Source organism: Hemicordylus capensis, chromosome 5 (genome assembly GCF_027244095.1).
Source record: "Hemicordylus capensis ecotype Gifberg chromosome 5, rHemCap1.1.pri, whole genome shotgun sequence".
Classification (NCBI taxonomy): Eukaryota; Metazoa; Chordata; class Lepidosauria; order Squamata; family Cordylidae; genus Hemicordylus; species Hemicordylus capensis.
Window position 1 is genome coordinate 25,893,079 of NC_069661.1, and position 24,310 is coordinate 25,917,388.

The 24,310-nt window shown below is 43.7% G+C and overlaps 1 protein-coding gene across 8 annotated transcripts in view; it reads left to right on the forward strand.

The window, feature by feature from the left end:
- The window catches only part of GRID2 (glutamate ionotropic receptor delta type subunit 2), a 1,329,997-nt gene that overhangs the window by 850,498 nt on the left and 455,189 nt on the right, over nt 1–24,310 (forward strand). For all 8 annotated transcript variants that reach the window (XM_053253719.1, XM_053253720.1, XM_053253717.1 and 5 more), the window contains one exon: nt 16,953–17,006. In XM_053253719.1, the coding sequence (XP_053109694.1) occupies nt 16,953–17,006 (54 nt within the window). The remainder of the gene's footprint in view (nt 1–16,952; nt 17,007–24,310) is intronic.

Genomic DNA, 24,310 nt, shown 5'->3' on the forward strand with positions numbered 1-24,310 from the left:
GTATGATGTTTTTATGCTACCCAAAATGGGTGTGTCATGGCAGTTTACACAAAAATAAAAACAATAAAACCACAGTTAAAACCAAGCAATTGAAACAGTTACAAATAGTTTAAAATTAAAAATAAAGCTTTTTTGCGACCTTTTTGATGTGCAAATATATGTTAAAAAACAGGTGTTCAAGATAGCAGATGTTTTGCTGTAAAACATCAGCCTCAATGCTATACAAAAGTGGCTGAGGCTATTCACATGATTGCAGAAAATTGGGCTAGCCTCCATTAGCCCGATTTTCTGCAGTAGTGAGAACCACCGGCAGAGGCGTATCTAGGGAAAATAGCGCCTAGGACAAGCACTGAAATTTCACCCCCTGTCCAAACATCTGACACCTATCTTTCAGATAACTTTACCATAATATTACGAGCCCCTGGTGGTGCAGTGGTAAAACTGCCGCCCTGTAACCAGAAGGTTACAAGTTCGATCCTGACCAGGGGCTCAAGGTTGAATCAGCCTTCCATCCTTCCGAGGTCGGTAAAATGAGTACCCAGAATGTTGGGGGCAATATGCTAAATCATTGTAAACCACTTAGAGAGCTCCAGCTATAAAGCGGTATATAAATGTAAGTGCTATTGCTATTGCTATTGCTATTGCTAATATCAGCTCAAAAATAGAAGTCGAGCTCATTAATCTTTTAATATTTCAAAAAATATTTACCAGTGGACGTAGCCAGACCAAAAATGCTGGAAAACTACAAATTTCAGTATGCTGGGTCTCATGAAATATCCAAATACTATGTGGAGGTGTACTTGGAAAACTAAACAGAAGTGCCTGTCTAATTCTCTACTATGCATTGTAGCATCACTGCTACGTAAGTTGTAAAAATAAATGGAGAATTTTACTTTTCCCAGATTCTCTGAAAATAATTAAAGGATATACAGAGTAAACTATGTCACTGATTGGAATATATTCTAGTATTTCAGAAAGACAGTTAAAACGAGAGAAAGAGAGCAAGAAACTCCCAGTGGGCCTTAATACTAAGGATTTCACACTGATTCAAAGACAAACTCACCATTAATAGCCATATTATTAAGACATCACATTTAACTCACTTATCTCAAGAAGCAAAGTAAGAGCAAATGAATACAATCCTAGCTCATAAACTACAGCTCAGTATTCACAAGCCCTGATTCTCTGTACAAAGTTACAAACTGTATATGTGTACAATGACTTATATTATATTAAATTTTTCAAAAAAATTACTGTTAGCCCCTCTGGCTAAAGGCCAAGGTGGGGGGTCTGGAAAGGTTAACCCTCCCCCCGCCGGCCTCTTAATTCACCACCACAACCCGTCTCAGGCTGATTTTGGGGCCTGTTTGGGCCTGCAAAAATCTGTAGGGTGGCCATTTTGGAGGCTGCTATGCATGCTCAAATCGCCTCTGCGAGGCCTGGCAAGGCCTATGGCCTCACAGGGACCATTTGAGCATGTTCAGTGGCCATTTTTAAATATATATATATATTTAAAATAGCCGCTATAAACAAAAAGGCTGCCACGCATGCTCAAATGGCCTCTGCAAGGCCTGGCATGACCTAGGGCCTTGCAGAGGCCATTTGTGCATGTGTGGTGGCCATTTTGTTTTCGGAAGCCATTTTTTAAAAATTCATTTTAAAAATGGCGCCCCCTTCAAGTGGTGCCCGGGGCACGTGCCCTGCCTGCCCTACCATATATATGCCCCTGATCACTGGGCTCGGCTGCGAGCCTGGTGGTTCTAGAGTGGGTAACCCACTCAAGTACCCCTCCCCTAAAACCGGGTTTGCGGAGTGAGCACTCTGCAAACCTGTTTTTTTAAATTGTGAGTAGCCATGCCTGCCTCCCGGGGTCTTGCCAGCATGCCCTGCGCACTTGCGCAGGGCAGGCTGGAGCCCCAGCCCCCGCCGGCTCCGTCATGGAGCCGGCAATCGTGTGGGCAGCCGATCCAGCCACCCAGGGCTCCCTCCCTGATTGTCTGCGGGGACAGCGGGCTTAGCCCGCTCTCCCCACTCTGCTGCACAACCGGGTTGCACTGATCGTGAGATCCGGCTCACTGAGTAGTGCTGTTAAACACAAACTCAATGAGGAGATTCTCACGATCCACTAAAAGCGAGCTAAGGGAGCCTAACTCGATTTTACTGGATTGTGTGCTGCCACGGGAGCCACGTGGCTCCCGGCAGCAACCTCCACTAATTCCCCCTCCCCTTAGCTGAATTTAGCAGAGCGACTGCTCCGCTAACCGCAGATTTTGGATTGTGTTTTGCCGCAGCGCGGGTCCGTGCCACAGCAACTCATGAGTAGACCCCCAACTGGTAGGCTGAAAAGCAGCCTCCCGCCTCAGGGGTCTCTCCAGCATGCCCTGCGCGCTCGTGCCAATCGTGTCAATCCCATTACAAACACCCAATGTCTCATACTCAGGGAATAGCATTCCCAAGTTCACATAACAGGAAGAGCAACCATAGAAGGGAGAAAATAAAACAACATAAAATCAAGTTCATACCCACACTCAATAACCAATGAATTTCATTGCTTCCCTCATTTCTTCTTTGACATTTATAGTTGGGTACAACTGTTCTGTATACATGGCTTCCCTGATTTTCCATTTCCTCACAGGATTAAAGAGGTCTTGGAAAAAGAGGTCTCGGAAAAAGCTGGTAAATTGTGGGGAATGCATATTTCATCATCATTATATCATCTAATTAAAATAAAAACAATAAAACACCTTATAGCTACTCAAAGGCTTGATTAAATAAATGTATCTTGAGAGCTCATTTAAAGGTTGCTGGAGATGTTGAAGCTCTTACAACAGAGAGTTTATTCCAGAGCCTCAGGGCAGCTACAGAAAAGGCTGGACCCTCAGACAAGCTGGTGGCAACTGGAGGTGGAGTTGCGGATCCGTGGTAGGGATCCTGAAGGAGAAGTCACTCTCTTGAGTTGCTGTGGGATCACAGGATCAATAGGTTCAACATAGTGGCTTCCGTGTAGATATCTTGGGATGGCAAAATGTAATAGCAAAATATTACCATGTATGGACCTAGAGATCATCTTGAGTGTGCAAATGTAGGGGACAAGTAAGCTGCCAATATAAAAATCCAGAGCAAGAGGCAAAGGGAAAGAGAGCTCAAAGACTAGATCCTGAAAGAGTTCTGAAGGACTTCTTCCATTTCTAGGCACTTCAGATTCATGGCATTACATGATGCCACCTCAGATGATGGTGGGAATACAGCCACCATGTTTAACACCTGCCATGTAAACTCTGCCTACTCTGCCGTGTAATCACCCTCAAATATTAGTAGAGATGGGCAGGTTCTCCCAAGTGTACCCTATTTTAACTCAAAACTGATCCAAATTCTTCCAGAAGGGTTTTTTCTGAGCCAAAACTGGGCTTGGAATGAGCCCCCATCCCTGCCAACCTCCCCATTCATAAAACTAGTTCTTTAGCACCCCTAAAGCCAACCCCAAGACTATGATAGTTCTTTTTGTTAACAGCTCTTCTGATGGCACACAGCTTGTGAGTTACTGATATATGATGTCATTTGTAAATCACTGTGCATTTTATTATTCATTCATTCATTCAGTTTATATATCGCTCTTAATAGAGTGGCTCAGGGTGGCTTACATTATAATAAAAAACACATAAAAAATTAAAAAAACACACACATTTAAACCAGAGTAAAACTCATTAAAATTAAAATTAGATATCACTAAAAGTCAGGCTAAAAAGATGGGTTTTAAGGCTCTCCTGGAGGCCTCCAAGGAAGATAATCCTCATATCCATGGGGAGCACATTACACAACCTAGGGGCAACAACTCAAAAAGTCCCATCCCAGGTCACTGCCTGATGAACTGGTTGTAACTGAAGATGGACCCCTCCTGATGATCTCAATGAGCAGTGGGGATCTTGTAGAAAAAGGCGCCCTCTCAGGTAACCCAGACCCAAGTCATTCAGGGCTTTAAAGGTGATAATCAGCACTTTGTATTTTGCCTGGAAACATTTCTGAACATTTTGTGTTCAGAGAGTAGTTTTGAAAAGTTCTGTTCAAAAGATGAATCTTCTCAACAGAGATAATGGAAAACATTTGTCAGCCTTGAAATGCCAGTCAGAAGCATCTTTAAGAGGTCTTAATGTCTTCTGCTTGAAACCTTAGAGAGGAAAACAGCTGTGAACACTAGGTGATCTCTGTGTTCCCCCTAATTGTAAACATGAGAAGACCAAGCTAGGAAACATGAGTATCAACTAATTGTAGGTTTCTAACATGCTTAAATGTATATAGTGATGATTCTTTAATTTATACATTTAATTTAATTTAGGAGAAATTAATTATTGGTGAACCACAAGGATACAGCAACTCAGTACGAAGCATTGGGAAAGTCATAATATCTGTGCTGAGAAGCTAAGGGCAGATTATGGGAAAAGATAGAATGCTGTTGTTTGAGGGTCCGTTGATGGAAAACCAGTATATAGAATAATAATAGAGGGACCATTCACATGATCTACTGGGCGGGCAGGGAGAAGGCTTCCCAAACCTTGCCTACCCACCAGACGATCCTTCATTGCTTGGTGTTCAGCCTTGCTCTGTGCAGCACAAAGCAAGGCGGATTGATCTAAGGCCAAGATCCGTTGTCCTGGCCTCTCTGAAGCTCACAATGCAGCACACGACACGTGCCCTGCATTGGGGGATTCCCCAAGAGATGGGTGCTCTAGGCACCTGTCTCTGTGTCAGACTTGGCTGGAAGCAGCCTACACTCGCACACAAGCAGGTATCTGGGGATAAGGGAGCACTCGCTCCCTTTACCTTGGCTAACAGCCAGCCTTACAACAGCCGGGCTAGGCGGCACTGGCACACCGGGTCCGGGCTCAATCCCAGAGATTCTCACACACAGCCCAATTCGGGCTGGGTGTCCCTAGCCTGGTTAGGCCATGTATGAGAACAACCTCAGAGTTTACGCTGAACCAGGGATGACACTACAGTTTGCCCAAAGTAGAATTTGAAGAGTACTTCATGGAACAATGACATCCAAAACAGACTGTCCAAACATCTGACACCCATCTTTCAGATAACTTTACCATAATATCAGCTCAAAAATACAAGTCAAACTCGTTAATCTTTTAATATTTCAAAAACTATTTAGCAGTGGACTTAGCCAGACCAAAAAATGCTGGAAAACTACACATTTCAGTATGCTGGGGCTCATGAAATACCCAAATACTATGTGGAGGTGTACTTGGAAAACTAAACAGAAGTGCCTGTCTAATTCTCTACTATGCATTGTAGCATCACTATTACATAAGTTTTAAAACTCAATGGAGAATTTGACTTTTCCCAGATACTCAGAAAATAATTAAAGGATATGCAGAGTAAACTGTGTCACTGCTTGGAATATATTCTAGTATTTCAGAAAGACAGTTAAAATGAGAGAAAGAGAGCAAGAAACTCCCAGTGGGCCTTAATACTAAGGATTTCACACTGATTCAAAGACAAACTCACCATTAATAGCCATATTATTAAGACATTACATTTAACTCACTTATCTCAAGAAGCAAAGTAAGAGCAAATGAATACAATCCTAGCTCATAAACTTCAGCTCAGTATTCACAAGCCCTGATTCTCTGTACATAGTGCCAAACTGAATATGTGTACAGTGACTTATATTATATTAAATTTTTAAAAAGATTTTTTAACCTGTAGCTTCCTAAAGGCCAAGGGGGGAGGTCTGCAAAGATTCCCCCTCCACCCACTGACCTCTAGGGCCTCACAGGGACCATTTGAGCATGTGCAGTGGCTATTTTTAAAATACTTTTTTAAAAAAATGTCTGCTGAAAACAAAATGGCCACTGCACATGCTCAAATGGCCTCTGTGAGGCCTGGCAATGCCTAGGGCCTCACGGAGGCCATTTGAGCATGTGCAGTGGCCATTTTGTTTTCAGTGGCCATTTTTAATAAATGTTTTAATTTTAAAAAATGGTGCCCCCCTTCAAGTGGCACCCGGGGCACGTGCCCTGCCTGCCCCACCCTAGATACTCCCCTGCCGCTGTGTGAAACAAGGTGCTGGACTGGATGGGCCTTGGGCCTGATCCAGGAGGACTGTGCTTATGTAATCCTCCCAGCAAGATTAGCAACCACAAAGTAGGCTCCAGTGACAACTTTCAAATTTTGATTTACCTGACTTAATATCTGCATTGAATAACCTTTTCACTTATCAAACTCCATCATTAATGGATATAATGCCCCCACTTCCCAAGAAGCGGAATTATGTAGTAAAGCAATGATGTGACAGTGCTATGTTCCTAACCAGATATGGCTATGAAATGTTATCACACAGCCAAATCAGAGTGAATGGTAGAATTAGGTAAATTAGGAAGGCTGTGAAACAGGAACTTCACTACATATTTCCTGTTTTGAAGCCTGCCCCCCAATTCTCACTGAAATAGGGACACAGTTCACAGAGGGTGAATTTCTCATGCTACCCCTTTTTTATTCAGCCCTCAAGTTGTTTACTGCAGAAATGATAAGTAGTGGAATGTCTGAAGACTTATGCCCATGGACCAAACAGAGATGGACTATGATTATAACTTCACAATAAAAAACACTCAGATCTTGTGAAGGTTGCCTTGTGTGTGCACATGTATGCATTTGCTTATTTGTTTATTATTTGATGCATTTCTCAACCACATTTTCCTGCCAAAATGGCAAAGTCAAGTATGTTTTTGCACAGCTAGCTGTTCCCTTGGGCTTTGTTGCAGACCCAATATTGCAGATGTTTGGTACTAGCAACACTAACTTTGACATACCCTGCAGTGAACTGGTAAAATAGAGCGGAACCACTAGGAATGACAGCAAACTGTACAGCTTATTTTTGTATTATTCTGCTAAATTTCTAGGTCTTCATGCAGGGTAGCTATTTCAAATGCTTGGGGATTTTTTGTTACAAATGAGAGAAGCTTGTAAACTGACAGGATTGCCGGCTTGTTTGTTTCAGATTGTCTTACATTTAGCCTGTTTGAAGGTTTGAGAATGAATGACAGAAGAAAACACTGATAAATTGTTAGGTTCTTCCAAACATTCAGAAGTTTTGGAGTTCCTGCCAGTGACAGATGGTTTCTCTTTGCTCATCCCTTGTCTTCTTGACAGCATTTTCCTGCTCTTTGCAAAATCTCTCCCCGATGTGCATTCTGTAGAAAAATAATAATCTGCTTCCCTGCTTCATCCACTTTTGTGCTCATTGGTTGAGTGGCATCCATATCTGATGGAGTGCAAAGTCATCTTCACAATGCAATGTGCCAATGTGATGTATGTAATGATTAATCAGAAGCATTGCTATTCCCTGGGCTTATTTTTAAAAACAGGCTCCATTTATAATGTGTTATATATTTAGAGCTTTGCTCAGTAGCAAGTTTTTCTAGAGCCCCACATGGAGAAGGGTGTGGGACGTTGTCAGGCCCAGCCCAGCCCATTGACCTGTGGCCAGTCCCCTTGCTACGGATGCCTTTCCTCCACACCCCTCATTTGCTTCTGGATTGGTATCTGAAAAGCTGCACTGCACTCCTTGGGAAGCAGAGATAGCCCAGAGGGCTCCAACTACCTAGCCCTACCTCAGTGCTCAGTCGTACAGTACAGGGTAGTAATACAGAAAAGATACAGCACGATAAAATCAGTAAAGGTAATCAGCATGATAAAATCAGCAATTAAATACACAGGCTGACATCCATACTAATGCAAAAAAAAAAAAAAAGCAAAAAAACCTTATGTGAAAAAATGCTGGGCATGCAACTGGAGAGCGGTGATTGTTGCTGACCAACCCTTCCCTCTGCAGACACTTATGCCTCCCAGAAATATGTCCCCCAGGGTCCCGTAACCCTCAGGGGACATGGTTTTGGGAGGCTCAGTGGCCTGCAAAGGGGAAGGGAAGACTGACAAAAATTGCAAGTGCATTGTCCCATTGAAAAGTAGACAAAAAGCTCGTTCTCAGGATCAGAAATCAGAGGTTAGGGGGCAGTAAAGCCAGCTATTGCGGATAGTGAGAACCCACAGGAAGCCCACCTATCCAGCCCATTCAAATCTGGGTAGCTAGACTTTTTAAACCTTAGTAGGATAAAAATAGCAGCTGTCCTACCTTGGAGTTTGAGAGTGTGCTGAAATCACTGTTTAAATTAGTCCCTGCAGCTGATGGCCATGTTTGTCATAGAGCGTTGTTGCTATAGTGACCAAGAAGAGGAGAGCTATTATATTGAGGGCTGGCTCTGAGTGCAAAGCATTCTGGGATACTTCCCTCTGTCCTGGAGAACCCAGCTCTCTTTTCCAGGAATGGAACCTGTGGCTGTTGCAGTCATCCCTGGGTAGTGAGTCTGTAGAGCCAAAAAGAGACTTTGCTCATCTGTAGGGATCAGGGTAGGGGCTCTTCCCTCCCCCAAATCACCCCAGATGATCATGTGAAATACCTTAGAGTCTTACTATATTTCCAGAATATTATGAGGTTCAAACTTGACTAGTGCCAAAGAGAAATATGTTACCTTGAAGGTCATTAAAAAGGGATATCTCTTTATCCCAGGCCCTAGTGAGCCTTTTTCTATAGCTGGGACCCAAAAATCCCTGGAATACAACTGTGGATATGGAATACATGTCCAGGAATACAACTATGATATGTCCAGAAAGCTAGCATACAAAGCTAGTCCTAACACTGGTGATAGAGGCCCAAACCCCACAAGGCCTTGCCTCGCATGCTATAAAGACTTTGGCTCTCCATAGGGTAACTCGACCCTGATCCACCTTCAAAGCAAGTGTGGCCTCATTTAGCCGTAGGGCAGAAGCAAGCTGCTCTGCCCACTCTAATTTTGTGCTGACACTTGCCTGGGTTGTAAGGATGATTTGCAAAAGTTATGGGGTTTTGCCTTGACCTGCAAAATCTGCAAAAATAAATAAATCATTTTCTTTTAAATCGTATAGCACTTTCCCTATGCCGGGATTTACCATTTTTGTCTAGTTCACCTCAGGGTGGATACTTATATTTTCTGTTTTACAAATGAACTGAGATGGGGAGTTCAGGATTTGCCCAAGGCCATCCAATATATCATGGTTGTGCAAGGACTAGGACCACACTTACTTACAGAAGAGTAAAGTAGATGCAATGGTTGTTCTATATCCACATCATTTTGCTTATGTGCAAAATGGAATGAGTTGCAATTACTTACCAACATGCTTGCAGCATGGTAGATAAATCATCAGTGTGATAGAGTCTTTTAATGTATCCATTTTGCTTGTAACAGGCGTGCTCCAACTAATTTTCATACCTTTATGCAATTAAAAATCAAATGTGAAACCCACAGTAGATCTTCATCTTGAAGGTGCCAATCAGATAATTAAGTGAGTGATTTATTTCTCATTGCCACAGAGATTCCAGGCTACCTGTGCTTAGTGTGATATGCCTTTAGGCCTTTTAATTTTATTTCTAAAGCAAGATACTTAAGCATTTTGAAAACCATTCACAAACCCATAAGGATTTATGGAAAGGGTTTGCCAGGGGTTAATGTTGTTTCACTTAATATACTAGGGAAAGGATTTTCAGGCTGTATATGCTTTTCCAGCCCTCATTAGGAATGCATTCTATGGTTTAGCTCCAATTTTTTCCTTCAGCCTAAGATGTGAGTTGCATAAACAACACCATCACAGGCTTTCTGTTGCATATGGAAATTTCCAATCTGTCCCTCCTTTTTATGTGTGCAGAGCACTACTTGCTGTCACAAAGCCAGCAATATAGACAGATGAATTCCAAACATGCATAGCCGTCTGAGGTGTGGACCATTAAACTGCTGGATGCCTTCATAGGTCCTCTACCAAACAGATTTCTCCATACTATGTATCCATCATTCTTTTAATTATTGCTTCCCTTTACTATAGGCAACCTTATGGTATTACAACAGGTGGTATTGTAGAGCCCAGGTTTGTAAAACATATGACACCACCATGTTTAGAAACACTATACTTCTGAATACAATGTTTATATACAGAGGAACAGTGTCCTGCTTACAGGCTTCTCAGAAATAACTGGTGGGTTACTTGAAGAAGCAAGATGTGGAGTAGATAGTCATTGGTTTGATCCAGCAAGGTTCTTTTTTATGTTCTTAAATAGGTGTTGTTAGGAGTTTGGGCCATGGGGTGGGGCTGTAGCTCAGTGGGACTGCATCTGCTTTGCATGCAGAAGGCTCCAGACTCAATCCCTGGAAGCATTTCCAGGTTGTTCTTAGAAAAACTCCTGCCTGCAACCTTGAGGACCCTCTGTCAGTCATTTTAGACAGTATTGAGCTACATGGACCAATTGTTCGACTCAGTAGAAGGCAGCTTCCTATGTTCCTACCAAGTACGGGACTCTGCCATATTGCACTAACATCTTCATGAGCTCCACCCCCAATCCAGTTAATTATTTCTTGACTTTAGCTCTGACCCACCAGATTCCTCCAGGCTCCATCCATAAACCCTCATTTCTGCTCTGGCTTGCCCTGCCAAGACTCTACTCTGAGTTCCATCCAAGGGCTCAGCATATTTTTTGAAATTCACAAATGGAACCCTTTCCTCCTCTTAGATAAGAGATCAGCATTTTAACTCTGAAGCATAAGAGCTTGTGATAAATTGTAGGTCCGTGCAATATCAGATTGGGAATATCAAATCCAGTCCTATATCCCCAGGAAATGGATACTATCGGATATAATTCCGATCTGATATAGGGAAGCATATATCGGATCCAAACTATCCAACTGGGAATATTGATAAATGATATCTGTAAAATAACCAGAGATGCAGGGACAAAGTGTCTCCGAGTTGGCTCCAGAGCAACTCAGTTTTTAAGCACTGCATCCATGAAATTGGGGTGTCAGGAGACCACGTTAATGTCCCTGCATACCCTAAATTTGCTAGTGCAGCCTTAAAAACAAGATCTGAAACCATCTTGGAGATAAATTGTGTCCAAGCCCGTTCCTGACCTGGTTAAATATCAGATTTCCAATCAGAAAATCCAACTTTGACTCCAACTCTGCTATTTTGAAGGGGGTCTATTAGATCCGATATTTTTGTTTGTGCACATTCCTAATAATGGTCTACCTTGTTGCTTAAGAAACAACAGCAAGGCTTCCACAAGGAATGGTTTAATGTGCATTTTGTTTTGCTATGGAGATGGAAAAGGAAACAGAATTCAGGTCTGTTAAATCTATCCACGAAATATAAAAATCAGGCACATTTGCACCAAGGGCAGTGCTGTTTTTCAATGCCACCTGTGCCAGTTGGCAGGATAAATATCTAGGTGCTCCTTTTGGTCCAGATTATTTAAGTTTCCATTTGTAAAATGACAAGAGCAGATGTGGGGGCGGGGGGGGGATATTGCTGAGTGCTTTCGGGCTCTTTCCATGCCTCATTCTGCGTTCATTTGTGATGGATGCTCTGTGTTGCTGAAGCTTTGTAGGAAACAGGATTCCATGATGGCTTCCTACTAGAAAAACCAGCTTGAAAATGCCTATAGCCAGAAATGTTGTAGTGGGAGAGCCTAAGGGGGCAGCCCATCATTGCAAAGCAGGACATATATACAGGCTGTCTATGAAAAGTTATTTGATTACATTAAATATTAATACAATAAAATACTTTTAAGAACATTCATAAATCAAGGGCCTAGTTCTTCTTACTAGTTCTTTTGCATTCATTGGTTAGAATGGCATTTCCTGAGTGGTATTTCACGGCACACTCATGTGCACACGATGCACTTTTGAAGCTGACTCACCGCCTAATGCACTGGGAAACATTGGTGCAACTAAAATTGGGCAGCTGTGTTCTAAGAGCACTAGCTGCCCCAGGCCCATGAGAAGTGGGGGGTGGGGGGGGAACCAAACGCTGGGCATCTGCCACCACCTCGCACTGCACACCTGCCTCCATGGGTTATTATACCATGCAACGGCCAACAAGCTGGAGCCTGGCAGGGACTGTGGGCTTAGTGAGGCCACCACAGAGATCATATGAATAAATATATGTAAGTATGAACCCCATAATTATTGTTGCTTTTACTGGCCGATATGCAGACTAGCACTGCAGGGATGCAGCAGTGCAGAACTGCTGCACTGTCATGCTAGCAGAGGGAGGGTGATTTTTTGCCCTTTCCTCAGAAGTCCACAGTGACCAAGTATCACAGGGTGTTTACCCACACATGGTTTAATGTTCTGCGCACTGCAGTGCTTGAGCGCAAATTTAACAAAGTTACATTTGCAGAGCGCTTTTGTCGCTGTGACTCAGGAGCTATAGAATCAGCAGCGCATGTTCTATTATATTGTAATTTCTAGAGGGACATTTGTAATATGCATATTACTCCATATTTTTTTTAATTTCCGGGCTGCTCTGATGATTTCTACATATGCTGTCTTTTACCAGATCATGATGATAAGATCTCTTATGCAGTTGCCACTTTTTGACTAATTGCTAGCAGAATTCGTAAGATCATGTTATGTATCTGATCAATTAAGTATCACTATCTATTGAGCTGTTATATAATGAGTCCGTCCCCCCCCCAATATGTTTAATGTTTTTCAGAACTCTTAGGAATTTTATGTTGTTGTTTTTTGTTTTTGTTTTTTGCTTTTCTGTATTTGTTGGTCAGTGACCGAAATAAAAACAACAACAACAACAACACTGCATTATGAAAATATGTCCCAGAGGCCCGCATGTCCCTCACACAAAAATGGCTTCTTCGGCTGCTCACATGACAGTGGAGTGTTAATCTGGAACACGGCGCTGCTGTATCTGCACAGTGCTAGTCTGGATGTTGGCCATTGTGCCTGGAACAGAAGAAGGACACAAGAAGAGCCTTCCTGGATCAGGCCCAGGGCCTATCGAGTCCAGAATCCTGTTTCCCACAGTGGCCCAGCAGATGCCTCTGGGCAGTCCACAAGCAGGAGATGAAAGCATATCCCCTCTCCCACAATTGCTCCCCTGCAGCTGGTATTCAGAAGCATACTACCTGGAGGTAGCATATAACCATCATGGCTAGTAGCCATTGATCATCATGTTTCCATGAATTTTTCTAGCCCCTTTTAAAGCTATCTAAACTAGTGGCCACCAGGATGTCTTGAGGCAACAAATTCCATAGATTAGTTATGTGTTGTGTGAATTTTCTTAAATCCCGCCTAAATCTCCTGTCAATCAATTTCATTGGATAAAAAACTTCTTTCTGTTTTCTTCACACCATACATACTTTTGCATGTCTCGATCATATTTGCCTCTTAGTCACCAATTTTCTAAAATAACAAGCTCCAAACACTTAGCCTTTTCTCATAAAGAAGGTGCTCTACTCCCCTGATCAAGTCAGCTGATCCTTTTCATGGCACTTTACATAGGAACATACTGGATGCTATACCAGACCATTGGACCATCTAACTCAGGATTGTCTACACTGGCTGGTAGCAGCTTCTCTAAGTTTCAAGTCTTTCCCAGTCCTACTTGGAGATCCGTGATTGAACCTGGGACCTTCTGCATGCACAGTAGGTGGTCTACCACTGAGCTATGTTCCCATCCCTATCATCATTGGAGTGAGGAGGTATAGTATCCATGCTGTTACTATCTATACTGACATTGCACAGTGCCATTTGTTTCTTAATTCTAGGCCAATTTTGGCTTCTTCCCACTTAGCAAAAATCCCACAAGGAAATCCACACACCACTTTCATGTGAGTGAACCTTCATGCAAATTACTCTTGAGAGCTTAAGCAACATTGAAATGTTCTCTGCTCTCCTGAAACTCTCTATTCATTAGCGTAATCCCATTTGCTCTCCTGCCTCCAGCCTCCCTGATCATGTTGCAGTGGACTCTCTAAATGAAGGAAACTGCAAGCTCAGGAAAGAGACAAGGGCACTGTGGAATATTAGGTCACAAGTGTGAAAGGAACGTCTTGTCCAAAGAATGACTACTGTATTGACAGATAATTGGATCTGGGCTGTGTTAGCACTGCTTTTGGATTTTTAAAAACTCTTTTAATATAATAATGAATGTGTAAACTTGTCCCTAATAACAGCTGATCAAGGGAAATCCTATGTCTGTGTCAAATTATTTCCATTATTATTATAATGAGCTGCACAAAGGAAGCTGGAGTGAAGGGCAGTGAGATTCGTATATTTTCAAATCATTGCCCATCAGTTGGGAATGAAAAACAAAGTCTGTGGTTCATTATGATTGAAAGATCCCCCCCGCCCCCGTACTAGCCAGGAGATTTTTGCACCCTTTTACTGTGTATGTATGAATGTGAATGCAATCAACAGAGAAAAAGGACACACACACAGAGAGAGAAATATGGAACCACTAAAAAAACCCCACAACTAATAAACTTAAGAACTAGAGAGCACCTTGTTCTATTTAATTAGAAAAGTATATTCCACCATTTTGCAAATGCCTCAAGGTGGCTGACATAGGTATTTAGAGTGAAAATAATACAATAGTAACATGATTTTTTTTAAAGGCAGCAGATATCTGGATACCTTCTGCATGCTAGGCAAGAGGATGCAGCTACCAGAAATGTGCATCTGTGTTGCACATTATCCAGAGTCATCTGGTGTAACATTGAGAATGGCCTAGGTCAGGGGTTCTCAAACTTGGGTACCCCAGATGTTGTTGGACTAGAACTCACATAATCCCAAGCCACAGTGGCCAAGGCCTTTAACCATTGAGGCTGGGAATAATGGGAGATGTGGACCAACAACATCTGGAGACCCATGTTTGAGTGAGGGTCAGACTTCACTGACACTGCCTCAGACATGCACACATTCAAGCCTCACATTTCCATGGAGCCTGTGCATGTAGGCTTCTGCAGTCTGGGGTCTGGGATTTCCCTGGGTTGTATGAACTGGAGCCTATGAGCATTCAGGAGTACACAAGTTGGCTGTGTGCATGCATGAGCTTTGAACACGTGGAAGATAGGGGTGGCTGACACCAAGACTAACTCCAAGCAACAGCATTTTCCATTGTGTGTGTGGGGGGGCTGATTTGGGGGGATCTACACCTCCTTCCAGCTGCAACTGCCTATGCTTCGTTAAAATATGTCCCTAAGGTATGTGTGATAGCCACCTAATGGTGCAGCAGGGAAATGACTTGATTATCAAGCCAGAGGTTGCTGGTTCGAATTTCCGCTGGTATCTTTCCCAGACTATGGGAAACACCTATATCGGGCAGCAGTGATCTAGGAAGATGCTGAAAGGCATAATCTCATACTGCACAGGAGGAGGCAATGGTAAACCCCTCCTGTATTCTACCAAAGACAACCACAGGGCTCTGTGGTCGCCAGGAGTCGACATAGAATCGATGACACACTTTACCTTTAAGGTATGTGTGAGCACTGTAAGATATTCCCCTTAGGGCAGAGGTTCTCAACCTTGGGTCCCCAGATGTTGTTGGACTTCAACTCCCATAATCCCCAACCAAAGGCCACTAGGGCTGGGGATTATAGGAGTTGAAGTCCAATAACAGCTGGGGACCCAACGTTGAGAACCCCTGCCTTAGGGGATGGGGCCGTCCTTGGAAGAGCATCTGCATGTTCCAAGTTCCCTCCATGGCATCTCCAAGATAGGGCTGAGAGAGATTCCTGCCTGCAACCTTGAAGAAGCCACTGCCAATCAGTGTAGCCAATGCTAAGCTAGATGGACCAATGGTCTGACTTAGCAATAGGCAGCTTCCTATGTTCCAGTGTCCCTAAGATAGTGAGACTCTCAGGGTCGTATTTTCAGGATGCACAGGTGGCTCCTGAACTAAGACGGAGTCACTGAAAGTCATCAGTCTTACAGTATGTGATGGAAAACACTGTTGTGCCAGAGCAATGTTAGTCTGGATGTTGTCCAGTTAGACCAGCCACTATCAGCTGCTCCATACATTCATTTATACATGAATGAACTGTGTTAAAGGCCTTATATTTTCAACATTTTCAACTTCACATAGTTTGGTGCCTTATTTTTTTGGAGCACACACATATACACGTCATTTTTAAAGAGTCGAAAAAGTGCCGCGGCAGGATGGCTGGTTCATGAGATTCCAAGCTCACAGCCAATCAGCACACTGCAAAGCCGTCTTCTCCGCAAACATATAGAACAATTTGTCTCTGAAGCGTGCCCCAGGGTAGAAAGAACAAAAGAACAAAATGTAGTGCAACAGAGGAAGCAGTTTCATACCAAGTCAGACCATTGGTCCATCTAGGTCAGTATTGTCTGTACTAGGGCTGCACAACTTTGCCCCTCAAGTTGTTGCTAGACTACAACATCCATCATCCCCAGCAGGTGTTGTCCACAATGACTGGCAGTGCCTCTCCAAGATGTCAAGCAGAAGTCTATCTCAGCCTTACCTAAAGAAGCCAGGGACTGAACCCGGGACCATACATTGACCTATAGCTCCATCTCTGTGAGTGTGATTTCACAGTGAAGAGCCCTCCTGGATCAGGCCCAGGGCCTATCAAGTCTAGAATCCTGTTTCCCACAGTGGCCAACCAGATGCCTTTGGGAAGCCCACAAACAGGAGATTCAGGCATAACCCCTCTCACACCCAGCATTTAGGGATCCAGAGTATACTCTTTGAAACTTCAACCTCTTACTGTTTTCCAGCGTACTCATGCAGTACTAAAGCTTAAACCGTTTGCCTTAAAAAAAAAAAAAATGAACGCAAAGGGAGCTGTTCTTCTCTACAATGCTGGCAATGCACTATAACCCCATGTTTAATTAGCAAGCCAAAACAATAACCCAAATGCCTTGGCAGCATTTTGCTCAAAGGGTCTCTATCTCGCCTGAACAGCAAAGGTCTTTTCAGTGCTTGTGCTTTTCTGGGGTTTTTTGGTGGGTTTTTTTGTCATTAGTGGGAAGCATCTCTTTAATAGTGGTTGGCTTTCATACGGATAAGATGACTGATGGCTGGTTTGTTTTCTGTTTCAGGTCGTGGAAGCCAATTTGGTTGCTTTTGACTGTCACTGGATCATTATAAACGAGGTAACTGTCAGCAGCACGCAAATCCTGTTTTCGTCCATACTGAGAGAGTTCATGCTGGCCTTGACTTTGCCAATGAGAAACAGTAGCAGGCACAAAGTTCAGACATGCTGGTGGGTGGGAATGGTGTTTTAATAAGGGGGGGAAATAGAACTGAAAAGACTGCAGAGTTTGAATAACATTAATGAAAAGCGCTGCCCTGCTGAGTATATATAGCTGCTGTTTCCCCCGCTTTGTCTGGAGCTGCCCACATTGGGAGACAGTTTTTAAAAAATTAGCAACACACACACACAAAACCCCAACCAATATAATTCTTCTTTGTAAGTGTTGCTTGTGCTCCTTTTTGGCATTACAGTTATTTATGCAAGATTGATTGGTTCCCCTCTGCTCCCCCGAAGTACATAAGTGGCTTAGTACAGTCCGGAGTGAGATGTACTAATGAAACTAGCAAAAGTTTTCCCATGCATTTTCACTGGAGCTCGGATAAGGCTCTGCTTCAAGGGATGGAGAATCTATCTGAGCACCCTGGCCAATTTGCACTGGCCTTTGTCAGCCTGAGTCACATTTCTAGTGCCCGGATCTCTAGTTCTCTCCGTGTCAGTGTACATGTTTGCTTGATCTATGTGTTCAATTTTAAAAATAAGAAGTTTCTCTCTGACTATTCTGACAGAAGCCTAGCTCTCTAAAATGATGCTGTCTCCCCTTCAGTCCTTCCTTACTCTACCCTTCCCCCATTCCAAGGCTTCTGAGAAGGAGAAAGGAAAAGACTAGGGACTCTGCCCTTCTTCAGATATTTAAAAGCACTGCTGTAACCATGAACAAAGGAAGCTGCCTCCAACCGAGTCAGTATTGTCTACAGCCTAGCTCAGTGTTGTCTACACAGACTGGCAGTGGCATCTCCAAGGTTGCAGGCAGGAGTCTCCCTCAGCCCTATCCTGGATGCCAGGGAGGGAATGTGGAACCTGTAATCTCCCATTCAAATGCAAACCAGAGCGGGCGCTGCTTAGCAAAGGGGATAAGTCATGCTTGCTACATGTATATGGCAGAAATTAGTTGGAAGTTCCACCCCTGCCTATTACTCACAGACAAATGCCTCACTGTTTGTGCTTCGAGCAGCATTTGTTTGAACAGGGAAGCACCGTGTCTGTGATGGTGGTGCTTCCATGATACGCTGAGGTATCCATGAGTGGCAGGGTGGGGCAGGACTTCCAGTCCCGCTATTGACTGCTGTACGTGGGTACAATGTTTGGGAAATAACGGCTGGATAGGGCTGTGCTGTGGCTGATATCCAGACTAACAAAGCGCTTGCAAACAGACATTGCGATAGCACAACAGCATTATGCTATCCACTTGCACTAAATCTGGAGCTAAGCCCGCTCTCCCCGCAGAACCCCCTCTGGCTCTTTACACCGATCATGTGAAGTGCCTCAGAGTGTTAGATGATTAGCTTTTTAATTTATATTTATTTTTTATTTATTTTTTACATTTATATCCCGCTCTTCCTCCAAGGAGCCCTGAGCGGTGTACTACATACTTGAGTTTCTTCTCACAACAACCCTGTGAAGTAGGTTAGGCTGAGAGAGAAGTGACTGGCACAGAGTCACCCAGCAAGTCTCATGGCTGAATGGGGATTTGAACTCGGGTCTCCCCGGTCCTAGTCCAGCACTCTAACCACTACATCGCGCTGGCTCCATTGCACGTAATTTTGACATTATGTGCAATGGTTTGTATGCGTTTAGCACAATGTGGGCACTGCTCTGTCTTCCTAATGCAAGTTGTTAATGCTCACACTTGCAGAAATGCCAAAATTGAGCAAGGGACTTGTGTGACCACATGGCCATTATTTCCAATGACCATGTGATAGCATCAGCCCCCTTTCACAACTTCAGCATTTGCTCAGATTGTGCTCTCGCAACTTGCATTAGGAAGAAACAGCACTACTCACCTGGCACTAAATGCACGTGGAATGTTGCACAGCATGTCAGCCACCAATACTTTTTTTAAAAAAATCGTTTGTTACTGGCTTAGGATAATAATATGGTTGAATATTATTCAAGCAGGTTGTTCTTGAATGATGAAGCACTCCCTTTTCTCAGTGCTTTTATGTGTAATTTATTATGACCATGTTACTTGGTCTTAATTAAGTGAGGAGATAATTGGTCCCGTGTGTAAAAGTGTATACTGTAGTACCTTTTCTACGGGTGTCTTCTGCATCAGGTATTGTTTGGAGAAATGATGTACATACTCCTTGATCTGTTTTTGATTGCTGCAGACATCTGCTTTGATGTTTAATTATTAGATTGTCTTAATTGCACTACACTACAATAAATTATCTTAATCAGGTTCTATCTGCTTGTTTGTCTTTTCAGCAGGAAACCTGAGCTTTAAAGCTGAGATCTACCTTACAGTGGGGTCATAATGCTTTTACGCTGCAAAGTCATGAGCAGATAATCTAAAAGTCACCTTCTGCAACTGGGAGTTCCGAATTCCATAGCTGGAAACATGCAGTTGTTATGCAGAATGCAAATTAAGCATATGTTCTTATTGTCCCTATTTACTAGGGGCAGCCCTTCTTTTCTGGTGCCTTTCCTGATAAATCACTGCTCCAGTTTTGTCTGTTTGGCAGTTAACATTTTGTTAATGTGAGTTACTAGAGTTGCCATTCTAGAGGGCGGAGGTCCCTTCTCAGTATCTGCAGCAATTACATCCCTGAGGATGGTGGATGCATTTTTTCTCTAGTGTGCTTGTTTATAAATGCATGCACATGAACATGGGGGCAGTATTTAGTACAGGTGGCCTTCATTATCCACAGGGGTTCCATTCTCAGCTACAATCCATGGTTTGGATAATGAAACCATGGATAATGAGAACTTGAGTTAATGGGAATTGGGGGGTTAGGTTCCTGGGGTCAAAAAATGGTTTAAAAAGTGGGAAGGAGGCAGAAATAAGAGCAGTAAAGCACCCTACCATAATCTGCTGGTCTCCAACTGTCAGTAATGCCCCCCAATTCCAGTGATTTCCCATGAAAATTCATGGGGGGGTTGTTTGACAAATGAGCCACAAAATGGGTCTGTTTAGCAAAATGGTGGCGGTAACTGATGTTGGAAATCATTTCTGGCCACCTAGGAACCGCGGATAGGCGAATTTGCACTATTTCTAAAACTGTGGATAACGAGGTTGGGTGTACACAGCCTGACTGCAGATATGAGAAACTGTGGGTGCTGGGACTGTGAATAACAAGGGCAACCTGTACAACATCCCGCCATTTTATACCCTACAGCTGTTGAACTGAATGTTTTGAATTGTTGATGGGACAGTTGTCTTTTTTTTAGTATACTTTTAACATTTTAAAAAAACCCAACCCTAATTTGACTCTTAAATCAATGGAAGACAGGGCTATTGCAAAGTAAATGAAAGTGATCTGTGAAGCAGCCCTCTTTGATCTGGGGCCACCTCAGTGCTTGGGGGAACTGCTTTGATTTGGGGCTGCAGGATTCCCATTCAAAGTGGTTCCTTCAATTCACTCTGGATGCTTCACCACTCCTCTGTAGATTGTTCTAGGAGCCAACTTGGAGGGAGAGATGGACACCTGCATCTGCCAGTGAGAGGAGTGATCCTTTTCTCTCTGGTGCATTTTGATCTCCAGCCTCTACTCACATGCTGCTGCATATGCATACAGACATAGTTATTGCTACCTCATATCTTCCAGAGTTAAGCTGTAGGACTGAAAGGCATTTTGGAACAATGCTCTGGGAAGCCATGGCTCAATTAAAGGATGAAGCGCAGATTGAGAGAGGTGGGCCCAAGTCTTTCTTACATACAGGAACGGACATGGCAGGAGAAAAAACATACTTCGTAACATAAATGCAGGTTGTCAAGTCCCATTTTTAAATCACCTGTGGTGCATCCACGTGCCTGTTTCCATGTACTGTAATTTTCAGCAGAAATGCCACATGGGCGTAAAAGCCACAGTAAGGAAAAAAGGCTGAAAAATGGCAGAAGCCCAGCAGAAACGCTGCATCGCCATAAACGCTGCAGCTAAACCAATTAAATACAGCCAAACCGGGGGTGGGGGCTCTGTTGCTTTGCGGACTCTCTTCACCATGTGGAATCTCTCATTGGTCAAAGGGACATGCTGTGCTGATGCCTCACCTCCTTCTCAGTGGTGAAGGCTGAGCCAGCTCGTTTGCTGCTGCTGCCACCCCCTTCCTCTTCCCCCAGCTTGCTCCTCTTCCAACCCTCCTCCTCCATTGGCTGTGGTGGGTCACCTTAAAACGGACTCTTCTTCAACCCTCCTTGCTCCCCTCCCACCCCTCCTCCTCCATGGCCTGTGGCACCACCTCAAAACAACGTCCTCATTGCGCCCCATTGCCGGCCTCCGTGGCCACCGCCTCCTCTTCCTTGGCACCTCCTTCACCTCCATTGGCACGTAAATGCCACAGCCAGCGAAAAACAACTTTTAAAAACACACCCACCATGGCGTTTCTAGCAGAAATTATGGTACATGGTTTAGCTTCTAATGATCAAAGTATAAATGATGATCACCTAAGTCTGCATCTGATTAAAAATATTTCAGTTTTCTTATGAAATTGAGTGGTTGGCAAGCACTCTGGCCTTTGTCAGAACTGGGCTGAATTATAGCTGTGGGGACATTCCAAGGCTGGGTGATCAGAGGAAGTTGAACTCCATCAGTGATGAAGTCCCCACAAGTAACAATGCCTTCACAGCCAAATAGAAAGAAGCTTCCCCAGTAAATTGGTCAATGAAAATGTCGATAAATTCCAGACAATTAGAAAATTAGACTGGGAGGGCTCTGGAAAATAGAAGGTGCTCATCTGCTTCTTTGTAGTCGTGTAGTCTTTCTTTGTTACTCCTGCTAACTTGGCAAAGAGGTACCTTTTAATGTGGTGATTCTCTTTATTTAGCAGGGGGAGAGTAACTGGCCCTGTTGACCCCCAGCAGAGTACTTCCAGTGACTGTTGCTGGTAGGGATGTGCACAGAACCGCGGAGCTGTGGTCCAGCACTGGTGTGGAGGGCTCTTTAAGGGCAGGGGAGGGCGCGCACACGTCATGTCTCTGTGTCACGTGTGCGTGTGCATTGCAGAGACATGACATGCGCATGTGACGTTCGCACGCGCAGAAGGCTTTTTGAAGCCTTTTGCTAATGACTGGGGGAAGGGGCGGCAGGGGGGTATCCTGCCGCCCCAAAAGCTTTTCGAAACGAATGCACAGGCGGGGGAAATGCGATGGGGGGGGAAGTACACCCTCCCCCGCCCTTAAAGAGCCCCACACACCAGTGCCAGACCGCCAGACCGCCCTCATGTCCGGACCGGTCCGGAGGCCTTCAGAATGGCCTCTGGACCGGTCCGGGCTCATCCCTAGTTGCTGGTGTCTGACTTATGTTTCTTTTAGATTGTGAGCCCTTTGGGGACAGGGTTCCATCTTATTTTTATTTATCATTTCTTTGTGTAAACTGCCCTGAGCCATTTTTGGAAGGGCGGTATAGAAATCGAATAACTAACTAACTTACTAACTAACTAGTAAAAGAACAAGCATTTTCTTGGTCACTGGAAGTGGCATTAGAATTTGTTTGCATTCATCATCTCTTCAAACTATCTGGGCAAACCACAGAACTGCTACTGTATTTTAACAGACACAGAGAGTTTTCAGGATTCTAAGGCACCACCACGGGGGAGAGTAAAGGAAAGACCCTTGGGCTGCATGTTGCCCATCACAAGTTTCAAACCCATTTCTGCAGTCACAAGAGCCATTTTAAATTTTGAAAACGGAGATTTTCACACTCCTTTGCGGTTTGTCAGTACTTGTTAGAATCAGCAACTTTAATGAGAATGTACAAACCACAAAAAGAGAATGTTTCGGAGATCACATGGTGCCCATGCCTGATCTTGATGCTATGCACTTCTATGGTTTCATTTGCTCACTTCCTGATGTGAGAATGTTTGAAAACCTTTCCCTGATTATATTGCCCATTACTTGCCATTGTAATATATTGTGTAAGTGCTCAACTGCTGTATGTTGGAGCACTGTGATTTTTTTTTTTAATCCTATTTCTTTTAAAGGCTGTGTGTATGAAATTGCTCCATTTCTTAGGAGCAATCAGTCACTTTAGTACTAATCTATCCTCCCAGATCAATGTGAATAAAAACAGGATTTTCCATGCAGGTTCTTCAAGCAGATCACATTTTTCTTTCTTTATCTTTTACAAGTTTTAGAAAAGCATATGGTGAGGTAGCGAGATATAGAATAAGAGAAAATGTGGATAGGACTTCAACATTGTTTCCCCTGAATTTTTTTCCATTCTTCAAAGATAAACTACCTCTGAGGCAGCCCGATGGTAAACAGACCTGCTGATCTGGGAGAGATGAATAGTCTGTCAAGGATTTGCTCTATGGCAGTGGCCACATCTGGATACTAGTGGAAGTATAAAATTACAAAAGACACTGATAAAGTACTCTGTTCTTTATTGACTGACACTGAGCATAGCCTCCAGCACTTTAGTTCCAACTTATTTTTGTCAGGAATTCAGGGTAAAGTCCTTGCAGGACTGGGCCCACAGACCAGGGACAGTGGCCAAAGGCTGGGGAGACAGAAGAGCAACAGCAAAGGTCATCAAGGTTGGAGACATATAGAACTTAAACCTGGCAACAACTGGGAAACAATTCAGTAAGGGTAAGGCAAGTTCGATGCTACCATGGCTGGGAACCAGAGATGGGGGGAAGCTAGCTGTCCAGAATGAAAAGGAAGGAAATGGCAAGGAGGATCAGGAAAACAGGGTTATGGAACAATTGGAACCAGGACATAGGGAGGCAAACTGAAGATGCAAAGCCACATGCTAGTCTGGCTAAGGTATCTGTCAAATGGTCAGACCTCAGAGGTGAAGAGGAAAGGGAGTCTGTAGGAAAGGTGGAAATCTCATTTTGGTTTTTGGGTGTCCTTTAGCTGAATTAATTGAATTAGCCTGGGATGGGGCCACAGCTCAGTGACAGAACATCTGCTTTGCATGCAGAGAGCCCCAGTTTCAATCCCTGGCATCTTCAGGTAGGGTGGTGTTTTATAGCTGCTTCCCTCACAAACACAAAGTAATCTTATACAGATTTAACTAAGAGTTTATTCAGAAACAACTCCATTTTCTCCTTTTCCTTTCTGACCCCTCCCCTCCCCTCCCCTCTCTACAGGATCCCCACTGGGACAAACTTCTAAGCAACAAAACATTCAAGCTACTGAGGAGAATCTCATGATCAGTGAGACCTGCCGGAGGGGGTTCTGCGGGGAAAGCAGGCTTAGCC